The sequence below is a fragment of the Dipodomys ordii genome, unplaced genomic scaffold (assembly GCF_000151885.1).
Source record: "Dipodomys ordii isolate 6190 unplaced genomic scaffold, Dord_2.0 Scaffold17, whole genome shotgun sequence".
In the NCBI taxonomy this organism is placed as follows: Eukaryota; Metazoa; Chordata; class Mammalia; order Rodentia; family Heteromyidae; genus Dipodomys; species Dipodomys ordii.
Genome location: NW_012267233.1, coordinates 5427917 through 5446241, shown reverse-complemented (window position 1 = coordinate 5446241; position 18325 = coordinate 5427917). Strand labels below are relative to the sequence as shown.

The 18325-nt window shown below is 36.9% G+C and overlaps 1 protein-coding gene across 1 annotated transcript in view; it reads right to left on the bottom strand.

Moving 5' to 3' along the window:
• Positions 1–1634: 1634 nt before the first annotated feature.
• Rspo2 (R-spondin 2) overlaps positions 1635–18325 on the bottom strand; it is a 133162-nt gene continuing 116471 nt past the window's right edge. Inside the window, exon 5 of the mRNA XM_013012386.1 lies at positions 1635–1750. Within this exon, the coding sequence (XP_012867840.1) occupies positions 1635–1750 (116 nt within the window). The remainder of the gene's footprint in view (positions 1751–18325) is intronic.

The following is an 18325-nucleotide window of genomic DNA, read 5'->3' as shown; positions in this document are numbered from 1 at the left end:
GAGTTGGAAGCTTCAGGATTAAACGTAAACCCTAAAGCTATCTATACAACATTCATATATGGCTTGTTATCCAATAGCAATATTTTCATAGTGATGCATATTACATTAATATGTATTAGAAAGATGCTTTTGAATCAAGCATTAAACAAAAAAAAATACTGAAGAGGTAGTTTTGCCAATGCAAGGTGAGAAAAAGGCTTTCCCTTGCTTTGGTTGTTTCCTCAAAAATCTACAATCATTTATTTTGGTTCTAATTTTCTCCCAAATCAGCCAGGAGGAGAGTGTTTATAGAAGCTGCCAATTTTACAACTCGCTAAGAACCCATTCTCCTGAAGTGGACAATGATGTTCTTGAAATAACAATTCCATAAGTCAACTGGCAAGTTTCCATTGTGGTCCATTCTGTTCTACATATGAAACTGATTCTGACTCAATAAAGAGCTCTTACGATTTAACCCACAGTGTTAGGAAGTCACGCTGTACGTCAACTCTTGATCTTCTGAATAATTTCATGATAGTAACTTCCACCGTGACCTAAGAATATTGACAGTTGACCTATTACTGAAAAGTCAGGAAACACTTTTAAGTCTAAATTTTAAAAATGAAGTTGGGAATCACACACTGAGTGGTACAGGTGACTGCATACAATCGCTCATAGTTTTGGTTGTGTTACATGCAGTTGTCATGGACTCAAAAGGAGTTGGAGCTTCTGATGGCCAGATGTTTCCTACCACCTTTTCTATTCGTGGGGACTATGGACTGAGGAAGGTCTGTCAGCCTGAAACTCTGACAATAGTCATTTAACTCTATATACAAACTAGCGCATTCTATTTTCACAACAAGAAATAAGCCCGCAAAATTTTAAGGAAAACAAACAAACATTTGCAACTTGCAAAACTAGAACAGCCATTTACCAGACAATGGTTAGAATCACTAGAAACCAAGTGGCATCCTATCAATCAGGTATGACTCATTACACACAGAATGCATAAATATACAGTAAATAGAGCTCTACATGTAGCCCCAGAGGAATCTATGTACAGAGGAGCACTGCACTGAATCTGAGCAGGAATTCCCACAGCATATCCCCAGCTTTTTTTTTTTTAAAGCAGTTTTCATGGCAGGAGAGTTTGAAGGTCACAGGTGCCAAGAAAGAACAACCAAATGGGGACACTAAGCAGGGAGCCACATAACACTTATATCCTTGAAAATGAGTAAGGTGACAATGAAGGTCACAAGTGAATAGCATTTTGCCTGCTGAGCCGCTTCTCTCTCATAAATAGGCACAAGTGCATTCTTCAGTGGCGGCCTACAGCCTCACACCTCCCATGTGTGTGTCCACCGTGCCAGGAATGGCTTCTCTCTGTACTCGCTGAGCAAATCACAGTCCACGTACTTAGACTGGCTTCTGCTGACTCGGGTCAGTAAGTTCCTGACTTCACAGGCTCCAGCTTCAATTTGTAGCATAAATAACCCAGAGACCACACTTGGGACAGCGCCCTTCACATGGTACTAGAAGAGATACTGGTCAGAACAGCATGAATGCTGCACACCAGTGTGCAGGAGCAGAGAGTAGCTTTGTGCACTTTTGCAAAAACAAAAACCCCCAGTGATCCACCATCGACATCTTGTCTTTTATTGGCCAGCTCTATCTGTAGCTAAGAAGACACTGTGCTGCTCCTGAACCCTTTCGATCAGCTTCCTTTTCTTCTTCTTATTCCGCTTCTCCTTTGCCTTCCCTGTTCTCTTTCCTACAACGGGAGAGACAGAGGGAGAAAAAAATGGAGATATGTCAGAAAAGGTTCTTTCTCTAGGAAAGAAAACAAAAACACATTGAGAGTTTTACACCAAGCCCATCTGGAAAACATCACCTATGGAAAGGGGGAAAAAAAGCAACCTCAAAGAGAAAATTGTTCACATTAATTTTGACGATATAATAATAATTTACTAAATTGGATATGCTGTCTAAAAACAGAGACTGATCTTCCTGTTACAGGCAACTGGCATATTTAAAAACCTCCAAGCGGCCAGATCAGTGTTTCAAAATATCATGTTGCCACAAAAATTCCATTTATCCCCTACTACTTTTAACAATGCTACCCTTTACTAGACATCTTTATGTCTTTCTACTGCTCCGTATGTCAGTGGGTCAAAAGAAAATAAGCATCTACCTACAGTAAATATACCAGAAGTTTCATACTTCCCCTCTCCCTGTCCCTAGAGATGAAGAGAGTCTTTCTTTTAATGTTATTCCTTCTGTGTTCTTCAAACACCAATATCTGTAATGCTTTTTATATTTTCTATAAACATTCATAAGGACATCATTCATGCAATGTCTCATAGCCTTATCCAAATTCCCTGGACAAGTTATTCTTATTTATAATACAGAACAAGAAAAAAACGCTTATTTGTTCGCATAAACTAGTGGTATGTGTCTTACTACCAGAAAATCACACCAAGTTATCCTATTTCTCTTCTTTGCTTTAGCCACCAGGAAGCCCAAACCACAAGCTAAATAGTTGAGGTTTTCCTCCATCAAGAATTTTTGGATAGGGTTTTCCCTTTGCTTCTGGTGTATTTCACTTCTTCCATCTTGTGGTCATGGTTTACAGTCTTTAGAAGATCTCAACATTTCTTTGTAAGCATGTACACACACACACACACACACACAAATGGTGGAATAAAGGAGGGCCATAAGGCATTTGGTTTTGATTCACTGTCTTCTTTAGGTTCTAAGTCTATGAATCATGGGATTCTTCAGAAGAAGAAGGGTTTTAAGAGATTCTGATGTTACAGAAGGTAAGTCACCACTGGACACTTTCAGTTGAGAACAATGCTTAATCTATTGAGTAGGAGAAAACAAAAACAATCTATCAATCTTCCTCTCTTATCTATCTTACTTCTTTAAAAAAGTGTTTTAAGCTCCTATAGGGTTTATCCATTAACCACCACAGCAATCCAAAAGCACTGATGGAATATTTGATTCTAACTCTTTAATGGCCAATCTTCAACCTTCCTACATCTAACAAAACTCAGCCTTTTGTTTATTAAAGCACAGACAATGGAGAAAGTGGCTGGTACGAAAAAATGAAAAACAAACTAAAGACAGAGGATATGCTTATTCAAAAAGCGATACACCTTGAGTACATAAGATTCCTAAATGAAGGGAAGTGTTTCTCATTTCTGTTTGTCTGCTTTTCTGATTAGAAAGTGCTCTGGTTGAGGATGCAAAACCATCTTCTACTCAAGGCCCTAGTGTGGAGAGGGCTGCACAGTCAATATTCAATATTTGCTGAGCACTAATTTTTATCACAAGAAGATTTTAAAATAACTTATTCTTAATAAGACACTGCAATAAAATAATGAGAACATGACTGTGCCCTCATATTAAATTTAAAAGGTCTTGACGTTAACTTCTGGTTCTCATTAAATTCTGGCATTAATGTTATAATGGCATTTTGCCATCTTCAAACATAGTTAATCCTACCCAATGAAATTTTAGTCCAAGTCATCATTAATCAAAGCAACTGTAAAGTTACAACTATTTAGCTATATTATCTCTAATGATGAGACACTTAATAAAGGCAGAGAAAAAAATACTTTAAATAGCATATTTTTTAAAAGAAGCTCCAATTAACAAAACTTTATATTCAGTTTTTTTCTGTTTTATACTTTCTGAAAAAACACAATTTTCCACTTAGAAAATTACTATGTTTTAAGCATTTGTTGTGCTTATACTTCATTTATACCAAGCCTGGAGTTTCTTTTAAAGGCAGATGGAAATTAAGCAAATAGAAGGATAAGATGAAGATTCTGAAATAAAAATGTAAAAAGAAGTTTTTCACACATATCATGTCACTTCTTCACATAAGCTAAGTAATGTATACTACTTTGACACACAAAATGACTACAAACTCATAAGATGGTCAGTCTTTTTGTCAATTACCTGATACATTATTCTGATGTAATTGTCAGTGTCATTAGTTTTGCTAGCTGCTATCATATTTTGTAATAGAGAAGTTAATTGGTATTTTTATAAAAACAGTTGACAATTGAACACTTGGCAATATTTCCAAAAACTTATATAAAATACTTTTGTCGACTGTACTATTCCTTTGGCAATAACTTTCGTTATACCATTTCCAAGAAACAATGCTTAGGGGTCCTAGTTACAACTCTAATGATTTTCCTCAGAAATCTCTCTTGAATGACATCTTTTTACTACCATTTGCTTGAGTGGTTTTGTTTTTGGCCAGTACCATTTCTCATGTAGGTTATATTGCAAATACCAAAGAATTAAGATGGTTAGCCAGCATTTGACCACAGACAGGCCTAAATTAACTGAAAATATTTTGTGGCCTATAGTAGGTTGTTCTGACTTTAATCTCAACTCAAAGTAATAAAATAATACTAAAACATCAGATATTGCTGAGTGCTGGTGGCTCATGCCAGGAGGCTGAGATCTGAGGATCAAGTTTTGAAGTGTCCTGGGCAATTATCTCCAATTGAACACAGAGAGAAAGGGAGGGGGAGTGAGGGAGGGAGAGAGAGAGAGGTGTGCTGATTTCTGTTAATTACTTAATTTCTTTGTATCTATGGATATGTCCACTGGAGAAGGACTTTAGTTTATTGCACATTCTTACTGCATTTATGCTTCAAAGGAAGCATAGTGTCAAGCCAACCAAATAGCAACTCATGGATTTAACTTTAATTTTCTACTCATGAGAGAAGACTTAGAATGGGCACTGCTAAAGATCAGAAAAAAAGAGTTTTGAGTTTTAAAGGAGACTGCCAGCTTCTAGCACATATACAACTCTACTGACCAGATCTACAAATCTTCATCCTTGACAGGTCAGTACAAAGGGAGGATCTTGCAGAGCAAGCATGTGAGGTCTGCAGAGGAGATCCTTTAGGAACTTCTCTGGTAGGTACTGGGCAATGACCAGCTGAAACATCGCCATCTACTTTAGGGAGGAGGGAAAACAAGTTTTCTAGTAAGGCATTCGATTTGTGACTCTTTTTCATTTCTCCAGAAGTTATGGAATACCATGTGAAGAAATTGTGTCCCTAGGGTGAGAGGAAGATGTATAAAGTAACACTGGCAAGACAAGATTATCCTCCAAATAAATAGACATTATCAAAGCCACATTCTAACTAGTGTAATTACATTGACTTGTGCACATGTGGAAATGGTCCAAGAGGATAACCTATCAGCTCCTATACAGTGAAAGGTGAACAATCCCTTATGGAAATACTCCTAACACCCAGCTGCAGATTACTGCTATTAGAATCAGAAATAGGGGACATTATTTTACAGCAAGATACAAGCAGACTCACAAATTACATGAAGCTGTGAAAATACTGACTTCCACAGCCAGTCAAACACCGATTCTGTTCTTTTACAAGCTCTCACATTCTAGGAAGGTCTTCAAATGCTTTCCCTTTCACGAGAGCTAAGGAAGTCTGAATTGTTGGAGCAACGATTCTTGCACACCCATCGGCAAGGCACAGACATTGTCTAGGGTTGCCTTACTAAACACTGTTTGAATGAAGACTTTCTCAGGGTCAATATAATTATAGAAAACTAGAATGAGGGAGTCAGTAGCTGTGACTATAAAATAAGGAAAATGCAGACAAAGAACCCAAGGTATATCCTAGAAAATTAAGAAGATTGAGAAATGAGGTGGGTAGAGGAGAGATGGCTGAGAATGTTGAGAGGTGACATTAACCAAGATGCAATGTATTTATAAACCACTTTGTAAAATGGCCCCTCTTTTGCACAACTACTTAAAAACAATAATAATCATCATAAAATAAAAATATAAAGGAAAAAAGAAACACTCGCTACATCTTGTCAATAGTAATAAAACAAGACAAAAGTGTCTCTCTGCCTAGCCATCTATTTATATTATCTATATATGGATAGATACCTGTATAGATATATCTATATGCAGATTTGTAGATGTTTATATCTTATGGAGATAAAGAGATGTATATTATGCATGTATATATATTTGGAGCTATAGACATGTTACATGCATACCTATATATCCACATGAACCAGAGAAAGTAAGCTACATGATGACTAATACCATCAACTAATGACCATTTTTATGGTGATACTTTTAACAAAATGCACATTTTTTATTATATTTTATTATCTTTAAGTGGTTAGTGTATTTTGGTAAGTTTGTAGTGCTGGGGGTCTGACTGAATTTACTGAATTTCCCATAGGGAATTGGGGATCATATTAGAAATTTAGCCACCCATCAAAGCAGTTAACCCTGGGGATAGCACACCTATTTACTCTCCATCTTGGTAATTCTCTCCATAGTTCAGACAATGCTCTATAGAGGCAAAACATAAAAGATTGTTTCCACAGGTAACATATGGAGTCCAAGTTGTTGGTAATGAATAGCAATTAGCCAATTTCTTTTCCTTGTATGAACAATTTGACTTAGCCCAAGGAGGAGTAGCAACAGAAATTTATTTAAGAGTGACAAATGGTTCTCTGCGAAAATGCCAGCTAGTTGCTAAAATATTTTAAATGTTCATATAAAAATAAACAGAAGCTTAAATACAATTCAAAAAGAAAATTAAATGAACTAGTAAGTATACTTAAAAGTGTCAAATAAAATGAGATGTGGTCGCAGATCCTTAAAAGTAAAAGTACTTGGTGTTGGGGAGAATATAGGGAGACAGGCTCAGGAGGCGTGAAGAAAATATGAACTTAACACAGCTTTTCTGCAAAAGCTATCTGGCAAGGCACATCAAAGCATTAAAAATATCCATAACTTCTACATTGAGGTCTAGGAATCTATCTTAGGAAAATAATCTAAACTCAGGTAAAGATTTATGTAGAGAGACCTTCACCAAAATTCTACAAAACTATAAATTACTTCTTCTTTTCATAATTACCAAAGTAATAAAGTGTATTTTTAACTACAAGTTGAGGCATTTTATATTTTAAGACCACAACAATGGCATCTATTTCCAAGATTACTGTAGTCTCATGTCCCTAAGTCTTGTCAGCAATGGATCTAAGGAACAAAAGCACTCTTCAATAAGGAGCAGACTCGGGGTAAGTAATCACCCACATTAGGGTCTAGATATAAAAGCTTAAGAACCACTAACCTAAACCTTTCAGAAATTAAAAACAAGATATTGCTTCATGACTCTGTATGTGTGTGTGTGTTTACACGCACTGGTGTGCTGGGACTTGAACTCAGGGCTTGGGCAGTCTCTCTGAAGTTTTTAATAAGGCTTGAGCTCCACCTCCACATCTGACTTTTAGGTGGTTAATTGGATATAAGAGTCTCGGATTTGTCTGCTGGAGCTGGCTTTGAACTTCAGTCCTCAGATCTCAGCCACCTGTGTAGCTAGGATTACAGACGTGAGCCACTGTTGTCCGGCTATGGCTTTTTTGTCTTTAAAACTATAAAATGATTACAAGTGGGCAAATATGGTGAGCAGGCCTAGGGTCTGCCACGGTAATATCCTAAGTACCTCACGATCTATAATATTTCTGAACAACACACTTATTTTAATTGAAAAATGAAAATGCATATATTTATGGTATACAATGTGATGTTTATATATATATACGTACTTACTGTGAAATAATTAAGTCAAGTTAATTAATACATGTGTCATCTGATAAACTAATCATTGATGTGAGAATATTTCAAATCCATTTAAAGCCATTAAGTAATGCATAAATAATCATTTACCTGCTATTTTCAAATGTGCACGTTTTTATTTATATCAGTTTGGGAATCAGAAGCAAAGGTAACGGGGTGAGAATAAAACAGATGAGTCCATTTTTACTCCTTAATTATAGGACCAAGTCTATTTAGGTGCATTTCTAGTTATACTCATCTGACTTTAAAACAAAAAACTACATCTCTTTCTACTAAAAATATTTCACATACAACTTCTGACCTTCTGCAAGAATTAGTAACAGCTAAGGCTTTAATGGCTATTGACTATGAGCAAATGTTCTGAGAAAAAAATAACATTGATTTCTTGGTCACAATATTATTAAAATGTTAAAAATAATTGACCTACCAAGGAAAGTTAAGTGGCATCTTGAATTTCAACTAGCAAATGAAAAACAAAAACCTGAATAATTTCCAAGTGATGGCTAGCCATGTGCTTTACAAATATACACATACACTACAGGTATCTTTCAACTAATTGGTTTCCTTACAAGTTATAGTCAGAGTGATAACCATCCAAAATAAAAAATGGCTAAAACTGACTTCTCAAATCATACAAACATGAAAAATATTCAGAGTATCAGGATGCAGAATTATAGTCATTTATAAGGTTAGCTGGGCATCAGTAGCTCATGTCTGTGATCCTAGCTGCTTAGGTGGCTGAGATACAAGGATTGTACTTCAAAGCCAGTCCAGGCAAGAATGTCTGTGAAACAATCCAATTAACTAACAAAAAGCTGGAAGCAGAGCTGTGGCTCAAGTGGTAGAGTGCCAGCCTTAAGCAAAAGAGCTCAGAAACAGTGTCCAAGCCCTAAGTTCAAGTCTCAGGCCCAGGGCACGCACATGCACGCGCGTGCGCGCACGCACACACACACACACACACACACACACACACACACACACACCAGTAATATGACTGAGAAGTCACTGACTGTGTTACTGTTCTTCTATTTATTTTATCATCTTAGTGAATAAAGAATGGTACATTATGTGGTGCCTTTCATCTTTATGATGTTTCAGTGCTTCTTATTCGAAACTTCATTGCATGTGTGGTGCGTTGATTTCACTTGCTCACTTGCTTGGTTTCAACATCTTGTTTCATGTTCAAAATGGTGAGATCAGCCTACTACTAATATTTCCTACATGTGGTATTTAGAAAGTTCTTCATCTCAATAGTTCTGAAAGAAATACTTCTTTGGGTATAAAGGATGACTTTCAAAGGGGTAATGAAGTATTTCCCAGACCCTAGAAAGTCAATTGAAGCAATAAGGCCTACGAAAAAGTAATATGAATGAGATTTGGGAGTGTTACATATGAATGTTGATCATGCTAGCTGATCCACCTTTAAGCCTTTTAGATATGGCACCTGAGATAGACACACACAAAATAAGGCATGATCTCATGAAGTAAGAAAGGTGAGTTCTTTTTAAGTACATAAAATTCTTTTTCAATAAGATAATTTAGGTTTATTGCAACATCTAATGTTTCCTGGTGGTAGAAACTGAATTGACACTCCTTATTTATTTCACTTGGTGCTTAATAAAAAGAAAAAAGAAAATGAAGAAACTACATAGTTCTACCACAAGGGGGCAATAAATCACTTCTACTGTAAGAATATTGATCAGAGTTATGGAGTTCTATTATTTATAATGTGCAGGGGAACTTTGGGGCTATAATTTCTTAAATATTCTACTCATCCCAATTGGAGGCTTATTTTTCTTTTCTTTCTTACTCAAAGGTAAGTTTTGTAGTAGATTAAACAGTAATGAGACCTACGGGTATCTGAGGGTAAAGTCAGCTAATGAGAAAACAAAGGAAAACTAGAAAGATGAATCTGCTTTGTGAACAGTGATTTATTCTCATGTCCAAGTTGCTACTTTCTATGGGGAAGTTAACATGAACTTCCTGTTAACAAGAGAACCTGTGCTTGTGACTCTTGTTTAGAATCAAAGAGTTATATCACTAAAAATGAAATTCACTATCCTCTGGTCCAGAAAGTGCACACAGACTTCAATCAGAAGGACAAAAGTTGATCATTTGTGGTCATTCTTGACAAAAGATTCTAACCAGGTTGGGGTCGCAGCCACACCTGTCAGCTGTACTGGGGAAATGGAGAAACGGCAAGTGTGTCACTTAGAACAAGCTGCTCTAATTGAAACTTACCAAGTGTTTTAGATACTAAGCAAATTAGGCAAACAACAACAACAAATCTGAGTGACCTACCCAAGTTCCTACAGCTAATCAGTAACAGAACTGGACTTGAATGGCAGGTTTTCATCTCTATCTTCTCAAATACTTTTATAATGTTCTAGGTCACTGGATAAGAGTACAGTGTTATTTTGTCAAGAAAGCAGGGACTCCTTAGGAGACAACTAATACTACTATTCTTAATGAGAGAAGCCATTGACTTCATTGAAACTGTGAAAATCCTGTATGAACCCTTAAGAATAAATAGCAACTTCCCTTCCCCGTGGTATAACCCCTGTTTTCACTGTATTTAATGTTGGTATAATTTGTGGAGGGGAAGGGAAAAAACAAATTGTTTAAATAGGGATACAGGTGGACCCATTGCACCAATGAGATGTACAAGATGTTATGTCGAAATGAACTTTACAACTTTGGCGTGGGGCGGGAAAGAATGAGGGAGAGGATAGGAAGGGATGGGAAGAGGAAACAAAGGAGGAGGCAACAATGCTTGATAAGAAATGCACTCATTACCTTGCCCATGTAATTGTAACCCCTTTGACCAGTATTTTCACAATAAAAAAAAAGAATAAATAGCAACTTACCGGGTACAGTACAGTTCATTCCTTGCTTATGTTCCTTACCTTTTATCAGGATGCAATCTACAGGTTTATTTAGCACAGTAATCATGCACTGTAAGTGCTTTCTATGAATTCTCATTTGATTGAATGTGGGAGGAAATGTAAGTACCCAAAACGATGGCACCAGATAGTGCAGCTACCTGTCCCAAAACTAATTCAAAAAGAAAAAAGAAAAGCTTGTAAAATATATGCTCAGGTGTATTTGGCACTCCCCAGTCAAGTTAGGGAAAAATCAAAGGATCAGGTTTTGCTGAGAAAATGATGACACTGTATTCATTTGATTAGGAACCCTAGGATAATCAGAAAAGAATTTGAAGTTCCTTCATGGATGACTTCATAGTACAAGAGAACATACCTTCTAAGGTAATTACATTAGAACAAGAGGACTTAATGCCTTCTTCTTGATCTTAAATCAATAACCATTAACGAAATAAAAAACACAAGAATTGGCATTTAACACAATCATAGGGCAAATTTATCTAATTTAGACTTAACACAATTTCTGTGGAACTTGAAGATGTGCATAGAAGTGAAAGTAGGAGTTTCTACATAGATGCTATAGAAGAACACATGTTACCCATTTAAGCCTACCACTAACGCATCAGATCTTACACAAAGCCAGCCAGTTGTGTCTTTATAAGTAGTCCATGTAGGCTTCCTTGACCCTAAATATCCCCTGTGACCATCTGTATGTTTGTCAACATTCAACTTAAACCACAGAATTAGGATACCTAACCAGCCCTGGGATAGATGACTATAAGCTCTATCTCAGAGCTAGGGAGAAGTACTAGAGTGGGCAGATGTCTGGATTATGGGATAAATCATGGCTTTATGGGATCATGCAGCCTTAGATTCAAAGCAGAGATCTGCTAGTTAAAAGCTAGTAATACTAGATCTGTTTATTACTTTTTTTTTTTTTTGGTTGGGAGTAGGGCCTGAACTCTAGGACTGGGCGCTGTCCCTCAGCTCTGTAGCTCAAGGCTAGTGCTGTACCACTTGAGCCACAGCGCCACTTCAAGCTTTTTCTGCTTATGTGGTGCTAAGTAATGGAACCCAGGGCCTCATGCATGCAAGGCAAGCACTCTAACACTGAGCCACCTTCCCAGCCCTGTTTATTACTTTTTAACCAACCTTAGTTTTCTCATCTCTAATCTGACAGTAGCAACACTGCCAGTCTTAGCATTTTTATGTTCACGTTTACCTCTCTCACCAATGATCCTCCCTAGATTCTACACAGGTAGACTTCTGGGTTTTGTTCCCAGTGTTCTGGGAACAAGTGTTTTAGAAAGAAAACAGAAGGAGTCTTTGGCAAGGGCAAATCCATTCAGATTCAGTTACCATGTTAAACCAGAGTGCCAGTATTCATGAATCCTAAATATATTTTATACTTCATATTACAAAGAAATGTTCAGGCAAAGCTTCTATGATTTAGAACAACTCACAAGTCCAATTTTGTTCTGTTTACACCAATGCCAAAGGCCAAATGCTAAAAGTCTTGCATAAACAGCAATATAAAATGCAATATAATAAATGTTCTCTAGGACAGGACTTGGAGAGTTCATCCACCCCATTATCTGTATTAACATGGATCTATATCCATCTATCCTACAAAGGTATCTTAAAGACCCAACAGAATATTTAAATATTTATTAATAATTTTTAGTATTAGGGAGCATTTCACTATTTGAGTTCCAAATACCCTCTTGTGGTTATTCATAGTTTCTGAGAGAAAAATTATTAGCCACTAGGTTCCACATAATCTGTATATTCTTTAAACCTTATTAGATCATCTTTACCCTTTGTAAAAGTGGCAGATGTACTGCCTAGCTGACAAAGTTTGCAAAATTAATTAGATTTATATAAACACATACTGCCTATTCTTCTTTTGAAATGTCATATTTATTTTAGAGATTGAAATTTTATTCTTGCCAAACTATTCCAAATGACATTGCTATGATTTTTCCAACACTATTCATCTAACCTAACCTTTTGCTACCCTTTCCTAAAGGTACACACATGATATAAACGTAATGGAACTGGGATGCATGCCATTGTAAATGTTCATATATAAAACATTTAAAAGTAGTGAGTTCTTACAAGTGGTTTCTTTCAACATCATCTGCTTTCAGGAGAGGAGTATTTAATAGAAGAACATGTTGGTTAGACATTGACATTTGGCTTATATTTTAGTGATGCTATGACAATTGATCCCAAAACCAAGCCTCAGATTTTCTTGATAACATGTGAGAAATAGCAGTGAGCTATCAGATGAAGTCAGTGTGAGGATTAAACAATATGAAGTTGAGTCACATTCATAGCTCACCCGGAGCACTCAAGATGTATTGGTGGCGATGCTAGACATAGCACTGATAGAAGTGGTCATAATGAGACCAAAGGAACAAGAATAGACTTAAGCTTCCTTAAACTAAGTCAGAGCCAAACTGCAAGAAAGGTTTAACCACATGCCCTGATACTGTCTGAAGTTCAATGTCATAGCCATGCTGTTCAGCTCCCTGACACTGTGGGCAGCTAGTTGTCTGACTGTTATCAGTCTTTTTCTATAGCTGATGGCTAGAACCTGCCTGCCTGGATGAGAGTCATTTTATATCCTCCGACTTAAAACAGATTCACAAAAGTAATTTTTCATTGTTTTGAGAGGTTAAGTAACACTACAGAAGTACTCATGTCCAGCAAAGTAGGGGTCATGCAGCACAAGGAAAACACCCAAAGGAAAACAAATGTGTAGAAGAGATAAATTCACTTCGTGATGGATGTTTACCAAGAAGAAATTACATCCACAATTCTCTCAGTTGGGGACCAATGGCAAGTTACATGCCCCCTGTTTAGCAGCTGAAAGTCAGCCAGATCCTGCGGCTTGGCTCCCACACAAGCTTTAAATACATGAACTCGCAGAACAGCACCCAAGAAAGCAAATAATGTGCACACTGCTCTTGGCTAAGAACTGCGAGAGAGGACAAAAAGAATTTTTTCAATAACTACAAGCTTCAAGAGATTATGGAGATAAATGGGTTCAGTTTTTGTGAAGGTAGAAAACATTCAATTAAGTCTTCAAAATTGCAAAAGGATAACTTTAACATACAGTATCCAGACCCTCTTCTTTTCCTGTATCCCATATCTCTGGTACCCTGAAACTACCTAGAATAGAACTTAGATCAGATCACAGATTTGAGTAGCAGCTTCTATTTTTTTCCCACTTACCTACATGGATTTTCTACCATTTACAAAAGGAAAGGCAATTCTTTCTGTATTAGTAACTCTGAATTTTAAAGAAATTAGATGGAGAATGTCTATTGCAGGGGAAAATAATGTCACTAGAGGGAATTGTTGAACCCAATTCAGCTATGGTATTTATTGGCAGAATCTCTTCATCTACCCATCTGAAGTCCTCTGAAATTGCTTCTCTTTATCATTACCATTCAAAATGTAGATTTTTTTCGTTGTCTGGTTTAAGTGCTAGAACTCAGGGCCTCACACCTTCTTTTGGCTTTTTTGCTCAAGTCTGGCTTTCTACTACTTTAGCCACACCTCCACTTTCAGAATTTTACTGGATAAATGGAGATAAGAGTATCACAGATTTATCTGCTAGAGCTGGCTTCAAACCATGATCCTCAGATCTCAGCCTCCTGAGCAGCTAGGATTAGAGGCATGAACCATTGATACCCAGATTGTTTTATTGATATTGTTTAAGTGTACTGACATTATCAACTTGAGTTCTAGTTAACATTTTCACTTGCCAAATTACTATGAAAAGTATTGTAGATGTATTGACCCATTAAATAATCATTGCAACTTTCAAAGCAGGAATTTTTTTTGTCAAATGGAAAAACAGAGGAAACTGAAATTACATAAACAGTCAAATTCATAGATCCAAGTAAATAAGCTGGATCATGAATTGTGAGCCTTCACTCTTTCAGGATATTCTTTATTACCTAATTAAGTAATAGCTTATAGAGTTAAAAAATAAAGCAAGAGTTGGAGCTAGGCAGCCAGGTTTACTACAAAGATGAAGCTAAAGGAGGAGAAACTCGATTTTACAGACGCTGTGAGCCGGTCTCTCATTTAATTGCAATACTTTCCCACAATCCCCCAGTTCTGAAGCAGCAAGTCCCCTCTAATTGTTAAATCATTGTATGAACATTTTCAGTACACTCCATCATCTGACTTATTAAACATCCCTCTTTGCATGATACTCCCACTAGGATTTTTCATGATATGCAGATGTATTCTGAACCGCAAACTTCAAAAACAAACACCAGTGCACTACAATTATAGAGCCTTGGTTTTGTAATGGTTTCAAAGTTATGTGGCTTCATCCCTAAATAAGTCCTCTAAGCCATGATGGGTGCTCAATAAAGCCCTATTAAATATACAAGTATGATCTCACACTTGGACAAACTGGATTATCGTCAAAAGAACACATAGATTGATGCCACCCCTCATCCCCCCTCCCCCCCCCACCCGCCCATATCAACAGCAGAGCCAGGCATTGAGGCTGGCCCTATTGCCAGATACTTGGCATGACCACTGTGTGTCGTTTTTCATCCCATGACTGTATGACATGGTTCAAATCCTTACTTAACTAATTGACATGCCAAACTACCAACTAGGGTTTTATAATCCAATTTGTTTCTCATCATTTAGGCAGCTGTTTAACCAAATTGTGCTAATTTATTTCAGGGCAGACATGAAATTCAGCATTCCTCTATCCAGAGTAGAAAAATAATAGCATTTTTCTAGTGAATAAAAAAAAGTTTAGATTGCTTCCATAAAATCTTATGACAAAATGACGCTAATTATGAGACAAAAATTTTAGGTTTTAAACTACTAATAATTCTTATTAGTATTGAACTAAAAAATATACCAACAATAGACAAGAGTTACTTTGTATAAACTAGTTCTCCTCAAATTAATGACTATTTCTCTTATAGTTAAAAGAGTATTAATATAAAGTATGTCTTTATTCTTCTGATATCCTCCAAATCATAGCTTTTCAGTCCTTCTGGCTCCAAGATAGTTCAATTGCAGTAATGCCCTTGGTAATTGGAGACCTGCAGCATACATTTGACACAAGCCTTCTTTATGTTCCCATTAAATACCGTCAACATACATAAATGTTATCTCTCCACGTGACTGTATATCTAGATGCCCAGTGCTCATAAAATGGACTGAATCATATGTTTGTATCAAGTCACAGAAACAAAAAAATTACTAAAAATAGAAAAATAAGATCAAATGGAATAAAATTCACAGAGGCTAGTTATACAAAACTAGGAACTAAAACATGAAATAAGCAGCTGAAGTAAGCTTTGGAGAATGTCACACCACTCACCACATAATAGTCCCTGGCCACAGAGCAGGAAAAATCCTAAGGAAAATATTGTAAAATAAGACACATTTATTTAGTTTTTATTTTATCATCCCAGTAGAGAAATTTCCATGCAGACAGATAGTATATCTGAAGTCTAACACTGGCATTCCTAATTATTAAAGAGAGAATGTAATATATACAAACTTAAGCCATTCCTTGTTTGTATGTGCACAGAAAGGAAAGTCTAATGAGCAGGGAATTGAGAGATAGGAAAAGACAACCCACCATTATGCCTATTGACAAAATATGAAAAGTTGACTGGAATTTTAAAATACGGTGATCATACTAATATAGGAAACGGAACACGTGATTTTAGGAAAATGACCATGTCATTTAAAACGTTAGTGCTAAGACAAACTGCTGGTGGCTCATATCTGTAATCTAGGTTCTAAGCCAACACCAGGCAGAAAAATTCCTGACACTCTCATTTGCAATCAACTGTCAAAAAGCTGGAAATGGGAGTGTGGCTCACATGGTAGAGTACCAGCCCTGAGGGAAAAAGCTAAGAGAAAACACAAGGCCTTGGGTTCAAACACTGGCATACACTCACAGAAAGTAAATGCTAGGAATTGTGATAGCTGAGGTTCATATTTGTTCTGTGGAAATAGATGATTATCATCTTATATAGTAAGTATATAAGATAGATGAAATAGAAAAGATTACTTAAGAGGCACACTACAGTACTCAAGGTGGAAAACAGAAGAAAGCAGAAATGGATGGGAAGGCAGCAGGAATTAAGGACCTGGACTCAAATGAAGGGTGACCAAATGCATATGGGAAATAAAGACAGAAGCAGAATTGAGGATCAATAGGTTGTGTGTGAAGGAGGGACATGGCACTTGCTGAAAGAGATCATAGCAGGATGAATAGCCTATTTGATAGAAGAATCACAAGTCATTTAGATGCATGGAATTCAAAGGATATGTGGCTGACCAGCTGAGAATGTGAAGGTCAAGAGCTGGGGCAGTGAGAAGGAGCTGGACAGAAAAGGAAGAAACCATAACAAAGAGGAACATAACGGATAAATAAGGTTCTCCTAGAGATAAAGCAATAAGACCCAGGAGTATCCTGAGTAATCTCTGAAGAATAAAGGTGACGTGAAGACTATGGGCTATGGCTCAGTGTTGGAGCACCTGCCTAGTAGGTTCTGATTTTTATCTTCTGAGAAGAAAATGTGAATGTTAGGGCAACTACTGTGTGAGAGAACAAAGAGCTAAGAGATAACTAGTTTACAAGATGGTGACATTGGCTCAGTGGATCAACAAGTGTATGAAGACACCTGCCTATGTAAACCAAGGATGCAGTCTATCTTTCTGAACATGTCTATGTCATTACATCACAGAATACAACCATGAATACAATCTAGTGGAGCCTTCTCTTAAACCCACACACACATCCTTCTAATCTAATCCAGAGATTAAATCAATGATGTCACTACCAATATAAAAATAGAAGGACATCAGTTTTCCAGTATTACAACCCACATGTTGGGCCTGCTATAAAAGTAGATATAAATGCTGAGTTTTAAAGATCACACCTGTAACACTACCTACTTGGGACATTGAGAACAGGATGATCATGGTGTGAAATCAGCCTGGGAGGAACAGTTCATATGAATCCTTTCTCAACCCATAGCTCAGCCCATGGCCTGTGCCTCATCAGATAAGTCTACCAGAGTTGATTTCCATGGAGGGACATTGAATGTGGTGATGTATGCCTGTGATCCCAGGCTAAAGTAGCCAGATTCTGCAGCTCAGGCACATGCCTAAGTGGGAAGTAAAATGCAGGGCTGGAGGTGTTTTCTGCTTTACAGCAGTATAGTGACCACCTAGAAAATACAGGTCCTACGTACAAACCCTAGTGTTTCTCACTTTAAAAAATTAAAAAATCATTTTATCAATTTGTGTGTGTGTGTATGTGTGTGTGTTGCCAGTCCTGTGGCTTGAATTCAGGGCCTGGGTGCTGTCCCTGAACTCCTTTTGCTCAAGGCTAGTGCTCTACCACTTTGAGCCACAGCTCCACTTCCACTTTTCTCATGTTTAATTGGAAATCAGAGTCTCACAAACTTCCCTGCTCAGGCTGGCTTCAAACCTTGATCCTCAGATCTCATCCTCCCGAATAGCTAGTATTATAAGTGTGAGACACTGGTGTCCAACCAACTTTTTAAAGGGCATTGATCAAAGAGTTTGCATTATATACTCATGTGAACCATACATGTATTTAAATAACCATACATGTAGTTTAAATTCTATGCTCACAAAAATGATAGCCTTAAATTTATTACCCATTTAAAATATATGCACATATATGTAAAATATAACATGCACATATACATAAAAATTATTTTAGTCTTACCACACTAACAATTCTAAAAGTTGACAAAAATCCATGAAT